The 12,288-nt window shown below is 41.9% G+C and overlaps 1 protein-coding gene across 1 annotated transcript in view; it reads left to right on the top strand.

Annotated features, from left to right (window-relative positions):
• Window positions 1–11,470, top strand: part of plxna4 (plexin A4) — a 152,270-nt gene extending 140,800 nt beyond the window's left edge. The window contains exons 29-33 of the mRNA XM_077543793.1: window positions 664–854; window positions 3,066–3,235; window positions 5,239–5,451; window positions 7,427–7,577; window positions 8,993–11,470. Coding sequence (XP_077399919.1) covers window positions 664–854; window positions 3,066–3,235; window positions 5,239–5,451; window positions 7,427–7,577; window positions 8,993–9,088 — 821 coding nt within the window. The 3' untranslated portion in view covers window positions 9,089–11,470. The remainder of the gene's footprint in view (window positions 1–663; window positions 855–3,065; window positions 3,236–5,238; window positions 5,452–7,426; window positions 7,578–8,992) is intronic.
• Window positions 11,471–12,288: the final 818 nt, after the last annotated feature.

Genomic DNA, 12,288 nt, shown 5'->3' with positions numbered 1-12,288 from the left:
AGCTTGGTCAAGGCTCCAAAGGCAAGGTTCGACTGTACAATTCTGCATCGAGTCTCGGCTGTAGTCGTTTCTACCTGGGGTGAACATTGAGGCATTTTGCGTTTATATTTATTTGTTCTCCAGTCAGCCACTGATCAAAGCAGGTGGCGGACACTCATCGCACATCAGACGCGATGCATACTAGCCCTTTTGCCACCACAAAGCCTAATTAGCAAGAGCCAGCAAGGATACAGCCTCTCTCTTTCTTCAAACGCGGGCGTGCTTCTGGAAAGAGATTTAAAGATGCTGGAAAAACACTTTAAGAATAACACTGGGGTCTAAATAGATGAATCCAAGATTTTAAATGTGACCCGTTGGATAAATAATCTGGCTGTCTGTCAGACTTTCTCCTCCCTCTTTGCCTCTCAGAAGCGATTGATTGCGCCCAAAAAGCTGCTGATCAATTTCCGCTCACAGTCAACATTCAGTGAGCCGTGTGTTTTGGAAATGTCATGGCCGACTCTGTCCGCCGGGTGGGCGCGTCCTATTTTAGCTCTTCGATTTTGTGTCAGCAAGTGTCTCATCACCCCCAAAAGAGGAAGATTTAGCCACTTTTCGGGGTTTCCAAAAACACTATTTGGCCTCAGTGTTGTGACTTTGCATTTTATTCTCGGCCCCGCACAGAGAACATGATCAAGTACACGGGAAGTCCCGACAGCTTGCGCTCCCGGACACCCATGATCACGCCCGACCTGGAGAGCGGCGTCAAGGTGTGGCACTTGGTCAAGAACCACGAGCACGGCGACCAGAAGGAGGGCGACCGCGGCAGCAAGATGGTCTCCGAAATCTACCTGACCAGACTTCTGGCTACCAAGGTGAGGCTACCGTCTGACCTCCATCCAGCGGTCCCATGACTCAGGAAAAGCCTTTCCCTCATTTGCACATTCATTTGCAGGAAGAGGATTATTCAAATCTATTCCGCTTTCCTCCCTTGAGGCGGCGAGATGAGAGCGAAAATAGATAGTTTAGTAGTTTTGTTTTTGTTTTTCTCTTCTCTCGAATTGGGCGTTGACGAGGCGTCTTATCAGAAGGGCTCAAGATAAGAGGCTGTTTGAGGTTTTTCTGCACAAAAAAAGACAATGATGTGAATTACAGGCTAAAGTGCTAGAAAGAATACAGCTAAGTCTTCAAGCTATTCCACCTATGTTTGGAAAAGGTGTGTTCTGAGGAGTGATTTGAAGGTGGAGGCATTCGTGGTCGGCGAGGCAACATTCCAATTTTATGGCCCACGTTTATGAAATGGCCTGCCGTAGGACCTCAGGGCTGCGGAGAATGTCTGTATTTTTAAAAAGAGGCTCACAACACACTTTTTCAGTTCAGCATTTGGCTGATTTTATTGTTTTTATTATTTTTATTGATTACATTTACATATTTACATTGATTTACATACACTCATTTAGGTTTTATAATATTGTATGTGTTTATACTTAGTGCGTTAATTTAATTTAAGTTAACTAATTTGCTCCCAAAAACGTATAAATATGTTCTATTTTAAATATCACAGTGTCCCAAAAAGACATATTTATACGTTTTTTATGTGAGTGTTTTTTTATGCTAGAGTATACAGAAGGCTTTGGTGCCAACTTACACAAACGGCCAGCAGGTGGCAGCAGAGCAAAAGAGATCAACCAGGGCCATTTGGAAAAAAAAGCTTTTATTCACATTTCTAAATAGATTTGTAAATAATAATGAAATTTAGCTATATTCTAATTGCTGCAAAATGGAAACAGATAGAAATATACTTTTTTAGTGAGTTAATATAATGTTCCTTTCATGCCACTAACTTTTTAAACACGCGATTAATGACCGCCCATTACATGGAAGGCCTGCACTGGGGGAATTCCAGTCGTAACGCAGCAGACAATACAGTAATACATTTAATAATAATGCATCTATTTGTGGAGACTGGGGTCAAGTTGTATTTTACGATTTTAAAAAGGGGAAGAATTTCAAGTTACTTCATGTTAAAGATTATTATAGCTCTCAATAAGAAAAATGCACTGAGCTGTCACCAATGTCTTACAAATGCAATTATGCCATCTAGTGGCAGAAAAATTACCTCAACACAAATCAATATCACTCATTTTTTTACGGTACAGTACTAACTCAAGTTTATAAATTTTTAGGAAATTACTGTGTCAATGACTAAAAGATGCAGCCATATTTGTATTAGTTTAACATTGTTTTCCACATTTATGTTAACAAGAGCATGAAAACTTATCTGCACATTTATCATGCGATTAATTACGCAAAAAATAATAATTGCCTGACACCCCTAGTTTATACAAAATCTAAACATATACTGTATGTACACTTTATGTTTGTATATGCGAGTGTTTTATACTCCCCTTCTTGTATGGCACTTAGTGTTTGTGCTGTAATGGCGGGCAGATGTTTTGCCGCCGCCGGGGGAAAAAGAGCAGCCGGCGGTGATGTCTGCCGGCGTACACTCTCGAGATGGAGGACGTGAAATGTCATTGCCTCGGCACTACACGCTCGCTATACGTCACATCCCCTTGTCAGATAATAGTCTGGCAAAAAGGGCCCGTGGGCTTGAACCACTGAGATATGATTCTATCTACATAGTGGGGAAAACAGAAAGCTGTCTGGAATGAGGGCCGCAGTAGAATTACAGTTATGATTTTCTTCTTCCTCTGATTCGCTCAGACACTCCAGCCCAAATTGGATTTTTATTTGCCTGCACCTCATTCCTAATAGGAAACTTCTGTCCTTTCACTGCATCCCATCAGCTCATTCCTCCTCATTCGACAAGAGGATTAGATTCCAGCGCCTTCTTCTTCCTCTTCTTGTCAAGTCGCCAACATTAAATCAAATGAGGGTCAACGGTGCTGTGTGTGCGAGAGCTAATCCGGCAACACAAAGCGGTTTAGGTGATGCCCCTCCTGTTATGAAAAGTCCATCGACACATCCTCTGATGTGTCATGTCACTCATTGTCAACATTAAAACGTGCATCTCTTCCATCTTTTTGCTCGTCTGAGACCACACTCTCCATCTTCCCGTACAGGGCACGCTACAGAAGTTTGTGGACGACCTCTTTGAGACCATCTTCAGCACAGCGCACCGAGGAAGTGCTCTGCCGCTCGCCATCAAGTACATGTTTGACTTTCTGGACGAGCAGGCCGACAAACACAACATCCACGACCCGCACGTGCGACACACGTGGAAGAGCAACTGGTGAGGAGTGCACACACTCGTCTTTTGATCCTGATGCAGCTGCAAGTTTTTTTCCCCACAGGCGTCACCATAGGTCTAACAGCCATCCGCCATCTTAGAGGCATGCGGCCAACAATCTCCACCGGCACACATTTTTGGGCCAGAACTCCCGGTGGAAATCTCCACGGTCACAAATGTGCGATTAATTGTAATATGTGCTGATGAACTGGAGGGTGGCGAGGGGTTAAGTGAGCTGTGAAGGAGGGGCAGTGAAATAATGAAAAAAGGCAAGTGGACTATGTGGGAGTTAAACGCACGCTAATGTCTTATTAGCCTCCTGACCCTTAGCCAAAGATCCCAGCATGCTTCACTCACATCATGTGTGTCAAGGGACAAATAAGGTGGACGCGGAGGGAAAACCATGATTGTAAAGGCTTTATTGAGATTCTCATAAACATTACAGGTCTTACTTTACATTCTGTCATGCTAAAAATGCTGTCTTACTAAGTGCGCACGCTATATGTGGCAGATTTGGACTGGTAACGATTTGGACTCTAGCAACCAATTGTGATAGCGCTTGTTGATGACCTCAAGTGATGTCAAGCACATCTGACCATGAAATTGGAGGACCTGCCACTGTTCAGCACTGCTTTGTTTTTTTTTTCACCAAGTGTGAGCTGGTTTTAAAAAATTTAAATGAAAAATAACAGTGCATACTACAAACAGTCACCTATCCTCTTTCCTGGCTGCTTGGGAATGCTAGCCGCTAAGCTAACTTGTGCTTCAGGAACTACGAGCTGCAGCTGGCTTGTTAGCTCAGCTATACTTGACCTTTTCACTCATTCTTGCCTCCACAGCACCAAATAAGAATAATTTTTGACAAGGAGGACAAGCTGTAGCTAGCTCAATATGCTACGTACACCAACAAAGAAGAGAGAACAAGAGAAGATGGAGAAACTATGCCAACTGCTTGATAAAGTGAAATAGTAGCAAAACACCATGAATAAGCGCTTAGTTGAATTTATTAGAAAGACAATAATATAACAGCTACACAGTAAGCACACTCAAATTTGCTTTGCTAAATATCTTTCACTATAATTCTTACTCTTGTTTTGCAATTTATACTACTGGACAAATCTGTAGACTGACATGATAAAACATCTAAAAACTATGCCCAACCGCACACGTTATACTACATCATCAATTTCGTTGCACAGTAAAAAAAAAAATTACTATAAATATTACATAATCTTTTAAGCCAGGCTCATGAAGTAAGCGAGTACATATACAGCTCATGTTGTATTTATTTGACTAGACCAACGTTTATATTACTAGACAGATACTGGCAGTTGATATTTAAACAAAGTGCACAGATGACTGTCATCTACCATCTGCAGAATTTACCCAGCATGAAAAACTGCGGACAATCCTGCAATTCTCCACATAATTGATGATGCGTGGGTGTTATTGCGGTGCTTTTTTTGAACACTCAGAATCATTTGAAAGAACTCAAAGAACGGGGCAGCTGGGGCGGCTTAGCGGCAGCCTAAATATCCCTTTGATCCCCCGCACCTAATCCCTCTAGATTCTTTGCCTCGATTAATGTTCAAGTCATAATGCAGACTTTTACTTCCTGTGGTCCAAATCCTCTTGTGCTTGATTGTCCATCTTAATAGCTTTGTGGGCCTGGATGGACTGGTGTTTTTTTAATTTTTATTCATGATTGTATTTCCTCGATCAGAGGTTTTGCAGACGATTGTGAATATGTCCAAGCAGCTTGTAGCTCTCCTACCACCAACTAAGCCCAGCAGCGTTCGCATCCAGATGACCCAATAGTGAGTCATTTTGCGAGAAACAAGCTTTGTGAGGAAACCTGCGGTATATGTTTTTATTATTCAGGACAGGCACAACATAGCAAACAAACATGCCAATATGGACGGCGTGATTATGCACTCCCCAGTGAGGTCAAAGCCTGTTTGAGAATTTTATATCAACTGCTATTTTTTCTGTTCTTCGGCCGGCAGCCTACCTCTGCGTTTCTGGGTGAACGTGATCAAGAACCCACAGTTCGTGTTCGACATCCACAAGAGCAGCATCACCGACGCCTGCCTGTCTGTGGTGGCCCAGACCTTCATGGACTCCTGCTCCACCTCGGAGCACCGCCTTGGGAAGGACTCGCCGTCCAACAAGCTGCTGTATGCCAAGGACATCCCCAGCTACAAGAGCTGGGTGGAGAGGTGAGCTCCGGCATGACTCTGCGGGATTCCGTTTCAGATTGTTATTTACAAGCCGCCGAACCCATTTGGACTGATTAGTGGGAATGGATGTGAGAACCTTGCAGCATGAAACCTTTAGAGCGTGTGTGCGAGAGACTATATACATGCAGTCATTTGTCCAAATGAGACTTCTATTACATTTACTTGTCTAAGGGCGCTGGGAAAGGCTCGTGAATAAAAGATGGCGCCGCAGCGCAGGTTATTCATGCGCCGGCAGCTTTTGGAAGCAGGCAGCAGCGTATGTGTGCGAGGCTTAAGGCTCAGCAGTGCCCTCATTAGTCATGTGCGTTGTGTTCCTGCAAACTGATTTACTGATACGTGCGTGCAGGTGTGAGGATGCTGATTCATCAGATACGACGCCAGAGGGCTACTAGTTGAGTAGGTTTGAAGTTTGAGAGGAAGTAGTAAGTGAATTTCAGGTTTCAAGTAGCTGCGGGATGTTTGTGTCATTAATTTAAGCACGCGAAGTGAGGCGACCTGCAGAAATGAAGACACTTTCCATGAATTTGATGGCCCGGTTTGATGGCCGGCCTCCACCAGAAGAATGTGTGGCGGCCATTAAAGTCATTTGTTTACAAGTGCGCCGGTGTACGGGTCAGCACTTTTGCGAAGCAGACATTTTACGGCCCTTTGTTTGAATTAAAAGTGGATCGTTGTCGTAAAAGGCTTTCATATGAAAAACGGACACGCAGGTCGGGTGTCCAATGTCATACAGAATTTACTTTGTGTCTTACTACATCATGCCTTACTATAAGTGGTGTGTTACTACGTGTGTGTGTGTGTATGTTTTGAAATCTGCAAAAGTCTGCCTTTTAAAACAAAACACCAACAACATTAACACCTAATAACAGAAGGCAAAGATAATGACATTGAAGCAATGTCAAAATTGGCAACAGTCAGCCAATTTTTCTCTCCGTTATAAAGTTAAACAAATACTAAAGGACAAAATATTGTAAGCAGTAAAATGTCCTGCATGTAATTTATGTTTATTGTTTTAAGCGTTAAGGGACTAAAAAACAAAGCTATTTTGTTGAAATTGAGCAAGAAATGCCCCGAAAGTGTCCCAAAATCAACAGAAAGTGCCTCAAATTTAACAGGAAATAACCTGTCCAAAAACAATAGGAAGTGCCCAAAATTGTACAGGAAGTGACCCAGAAAAAGTGCCGAAGTCCTACAACTACTACTACTACATCATTCAGTATTATTCCAAATCATTCTACAGTCTTTTGTTCAGCCTCACAGATGTCAAACACAATTTCTCCAGAAAGAGCTTTACATCCTCTCTTATCATATCAAACATCATGTCCTCCTATAATGGAGTCTTACAATGTAAATACATGGTGAGTTACTACACGCCACACAATGCTTATAGTTCACTGTCTATAATCTGGTTTGAGATATATTACTACTCCATGTGTGTAATATGACATGAATAGTAAGTCACGTGTTGTATTGTATGATGCTATTTGTAGAATGTTGTAATCATTACAAAGTAATGTATACAGTATTGTGACATTATGTATGAATAGCCCATGAGCTCTTCCTTAAATATGTTCCAATGCACAACTACAAGATGCAAATAAAAACGTTTTAGAGCCAGAAGCACGGCGCTTTGGACACGACCAGCGCACAGGTGTTGGGGTACGATGGGCCTGCATGTAAAGGTCCTGAACAACTACCAGCTGACGACCTTTAGCCATGCAGCTTTTTTCCCTGCCGCACACACGCCCTACACCACCCAGCCAAAAAAAAGCTGCGCGCTTGTCCTCCACTTGGATGGAGCTGCGGGATTTAAATATGCAAATAAGCGGCTTTAATTAACATTGCTGATGGATGCAACACAGATGCTGCTGCTGCTGCCACCAACCAAGTGTGAACGTGTGCTCTAGTATTCAAGGTTGAAACCCTCCGTGTGTGTGCGTGTGTGTGTGTGCAGGTACTACTCAGACATCAGCAAGATGCCGGCCATCAGCGACCAGGACATGAACGCCTACTTGGCCGAACAATCACGCATGCACATGAGCGAGTTCAACAGTATGAGCTCTCTGAGTGAGATCTACTCTTACGTGGGCAAATACACTGAGGAGGTAGGTTTATGGTTTTACCCCCACACTTGCTTTGGACACATTTACATTTCTGAAAAGACACATATAAAAGTATTTCTTAGCACGTGCTCGCTAACTCTCGCCCTGTTTTCTAAATAAGAGCAAAGAGTGCGTCAAACATTAATTAATTAAACATTGTATGTTGAAAAACACAAATGTTCAAACCAAACATATAATTTGGTTCAATGTCTGTTAGCTTATTGCTAACATATACAGTAATGCAAAACCTTGAAATAAAGAGCCCTGTATGGTGGCAATGAAGTCAACTGAGCTCACATTTGCAGTTGTATTTCAAACTAAACTTAAAATAAAGAGTAGTAATTAGTATTTAAAACCATTAACTTTTCTTTTATGTCTGCTAGCTTAATGCTAACAGACAACAAGAAACATGCTCATGAGCTTAGCATCTACGCGGCATTGTTACAACACTTTAGGGAATGGATTTTTTAACACAAAGCTGTTAAACAAGCAACACAAGTTTATCTGCTGCGGAAAATACACTAATCTGAATATGTGACTGGATAGCCGATAGACCAAGACCTTTGAAGCTGTGAGGCCGCCATATTGCTCCTCCCAAGAATATCGAAATTGGAAAACATTTGAGACCGTACTTGGTAGAAACAGCATGATTTATGATGTTTTAATTTGTTAAACATAAACAAGAGGACTTCAGACATTTTACAACTTGCCTTAAATACATGTAATTAGCTTAATGATGTTTACAGGAGGACATTTTTATTAAAGAATTATAACTGTAATTCAACAAAAGATGCCTCTGCCAAATCTAATATTGGGTCTAAGAAACTGAGGGATAAAAGAAAAAGGAGGTCTTCAAAGCAGCACATGCTGTCCACTTGTTTTGTTTTTTTACTTGTTAAAAAATAGTGACCACCCCGCCCCCGACCCTATACTAACTGCCTACAAACTGTATATGTCTGTACGTATACTATATAGTTTATACAGTAGTCTGCTCGCGAGATGGGAGGAGCAAGATGGCCGTCGCTTCTTCGCGCTGTCGCGTCAACAGCTTGCACGGGCGTGTATCGGCTATCCAGTCATATTCAGATCAGTGGGAAAATACTACTGCAGCTTACTGCTTTCCTTCATGTAGTGGTGAAACTCTTCTTCATATGTGACTGTATTATACTACCCCCTGGTGGCCAAGTCAGCACACTAGAAGAAGTTACAATGATTTAATCACAAATGGTTTAATTATTTACATTATATTTAATTGTGTTTTCATAGAGTGCTATTTTCCACATTAAAAACTCATTGCAACATTTGTTTTTGGTTTGTTTGAGGAGGCCAAAATAATGGGTACACGGAGCAGCAACACATACAAACAGAACATACGACAATACAGTCATTCATTTTGTCTGTGTTTATGTTTGTGTCAGATTGTCTGTGCACTGGAGCAAGACGACGCGGCCAGGAAGCAGAGGCTGGCCTTCAAGCTGGAGCAGGTGGTGGCCTTCATGACGCTGGAGAGCTGAGGACCGCACTTCCCAGGATGCACTGGGAAGAAGAGAAGAGACATCCCCGGAACCCTTTCGCCCACCCGCCCGCCACCGCCCACACTCTTGTCCGACACCGAGCCGTGCCTGAGCGAAAACCTGTTCCTCTTTAGTTTTTGGTTTTCATTCCTGCTTCCTCGATTGAATTGTTTTCGTCCCTCATCCACTGCTGCATACATATACAAAACATTTTTGCGTTGCCTTTGAGAATTTACTGACAGGTATAATTCTTTCAAACTGGGAGAAGTATGACAAAAGGACGGCGGTTCTATCGATCTTTGACTGGGATCAATGCAAATGTTTTGTTTGGTTTTCTCTCCCTTGTAGCTGGATTTGCATTTAAGGCTGAGGTGAAGGGCTCAGGGGGACACTGACAACGCTGCAGAGCCCCCGCGTCCCCTCGACCCCAACATTAGCACAGATTTACTAGCGTTAGCTTCCACACTTCCATCCGGCTAAAAACTTTCTCCTCGACGAAGGCCCAAATGGGCTCCTCTGTAAGAAGCACACAAAGATGATAACTTGTGTGCGTGTGTGTGTGTGTGGTTTGAAAGCACACATACACACGCATTTACGCACACACGCACACCAATCAACAATGTCCCGGGTTGTGCGGACATACAAAGTTGGTCAGCCTAAAAACCAAAGGAGCTTGACATTTTCAACACAAAAAATGTATTTGTCAAGTGCCACAGAGGAACACGGACAACAACATCAAAAAATAGCCTACAACTAAAAAAAAAACATGGACAACCACTAAATGAACTTTTAAAAAAACAAAAAAACTTGTGACTGGAACCTGTGTGCTACTTTTCTGACCTCAGTTTGTGGAGATGCTCCGTGGCTCCTGGCTTTTCCACATCTTTCTTTCCTGATTTGCACAAGCCTTCAAGGTGGACGCCGGCCGTAGTGTAGCCGCGGAGGCGCCGGTGTCGTCTTCGCGCCTCTCGGAAAACAGACAAACAAACAGAACAATGGAGAGCGCCAATGAACTGAATGACGACTTGTCGGATGAGCCAGAGCGCGAGGCCACCTCTTGTATCCTGTGAAGCTCTGCCCTTTCTTTTGCCTTGACAACGTGCCCCATGTGGTGATGTGAATGTGCGAAGGCCGCCCTCGCTCCACCTTTATTGGCTTTTTAAGCGCATGTAAAACCATTTAAGAAAAACTTATTTAAGGAGAAAAAAAAAAGAAAAATAAGAACTCTAAGCCTTGCGATGATGATGTGGATGTGTTTGTTTAACTTTGTTTTGCTTGAAAGACTGGAGAGAGGGAAAAGCAGATATACAGTAGGTATTGAAGTTTAAGGTGGAACCTTTATCCATTGACGCTGCAGAACCTGATTATAGTGTACAGTGATGCCTTGAGATACACATATTGGCTTCAAATCTCAAATCGTCATTCTCCATTTGAATGAATGGAAATGTCATTAATTCGTTCCAGCCTGCCCCCTAAAGAAACAACCAAAAATGTGTAATGTGCTTGCTAGCTGGCTTAAAGGCTATGATATATGGTTGTTTCAAATACAGACGTACTTCTCTTTGGTTCATGTTTAGTTTGAGAGTAAACTTTAATAGCTTTAAGCCTCTTTTTTTGAATATTTGTTGACTGACTATTTGTAAACTGCTGCTTACTGTGAAGTGATTTAAATCACTGCCGCCATACAGTGCTAGCGTGTTAAGGTTTTGCTCTCAAGTCAAAGCAAAAATCATCCAAGCAACGGCCTACATCTCGAAAAAGATCTAATCTCGTATCTCAAGGCATCACTGTGCACTTCCCCCTTGCATGTTGACTGATTTGGATGAAAATGGAGCTGCGGATGGGATGTTCCGGTTTCCTGTCGCTCACGTTCTGCAGCCACAAGCCGCTCGTGGGGTGTACGCTGGTCACAGTGGCTGTTAAACATATCAAAGACATGGAGCTGGAGAAGGCTGGAGTAAATGGGTAGACTTCTAAATTGGCCGTGTCCTTCATGTAGCTAAGATAAATAAACACTGTGTGTAGAAGCCCTACCAGTCATGTGTACATACGCACCACCGAGTGACAGAGCAAAGATAAAGTTTCCACCTTGAAACGTTTTGTAGGAACTACAGTACAGTACAGTACGGTACGGTACAGTCCTCCTAGCTCAGTATTATAGCAGGTGTTACAGACAAAAAACATACTTTTACTAGACCATATTTGAAAGATAAAGAGTATCTTATCAAGAGATCAAAACAGCCCGGGGGGATAGAAGGTGAGCTTCTCTAACTTTGTTATAATTAATTGTATACCTGTGTATGTAAATATAATGCATTCCTATTTTGCAGTCCAGAACAAAATACTATTTGTAATATAGAATAAACTTTATTAAGAAACCAAGGATCTTGTTTATTTTTTATTTTTTATATACAATATTCAATATCGGGTGTACAGTATAAAGAAAAAAACATCTACCTAAGAGTGTTGAAATGGCGACAATCTGAGCAACATTGGTTTATAGTACACTTAATTGGGACCAGCCCCCAAAGGACGTCTAAACCAATCAGGATATGGGAGGATTTTGTTTTTAAACGTGTGCCTAATAAAGTGTCCAAAAATTGGCCAAAATATTAGGTACACCACAAACTTGATGGGCACGGTAGCCAAAATATTAGTTACACTATATAGTCCTACACTCCAACAGATTTCCAACCTAACTCCAATCAAGTTAATTTAAAAATAAATTACAATAAGAAATAACGTCACAACACTGCGACACATGTCACAGAAGCTGTCATGAGCGAACGACCAAGACCTCAGCAGAAAATTGACAAAATAAAACATTCAATATTGTTTGCGTTATGAAGACGCATTGTTTAATTGATTTTTTTCCCAACTGGGGAGATATTTTATAGTTGTTGTTGGTCATGCCAGGTAAGATACTATTAGCTTATTGCTATCTTTGTACAGTGTTAACAACATGCAGTTCATTTCGAGTCGTCCAACGTGGCGTGCTTTCATCTTAGAAGACAGCAAAAGTGGCATCATAGTATAAAAACGATGAGTTTGTGTTTGTAATTGTGCATAATAAGTCTCTGCTTCACATCATGTACTATAGCCCCTCAGGCTATCCTAATTAACTCAATTAAAATATATTAAAATGTTTATTTTCAAGTAAGTTTAATGCATGTATTTGCTTATTTTGTGGTTTTATACGG

The sequence above is a fragment of the Vanacampus margaritifer genome, chromosome 15, assembly GCF_051991255.1.
Source record: "Vanacampus margaritifer isolate UIUO_Vmar chromosome 15, RoL_Vmar_1.0, whole genome shotgun sequence".
In the NCBI taxonomy this organism is placed as follows: domain Eukaryota; kingdom Metazoa; phylum Chordata; class Actinopteri; order Syngnathiformes; family Syngnathidae; genus Vanacampus; species Vanacampus margaritifer.
This window is presented reverse-complemented; position numbering and strand designations above follow the sequence as displayed.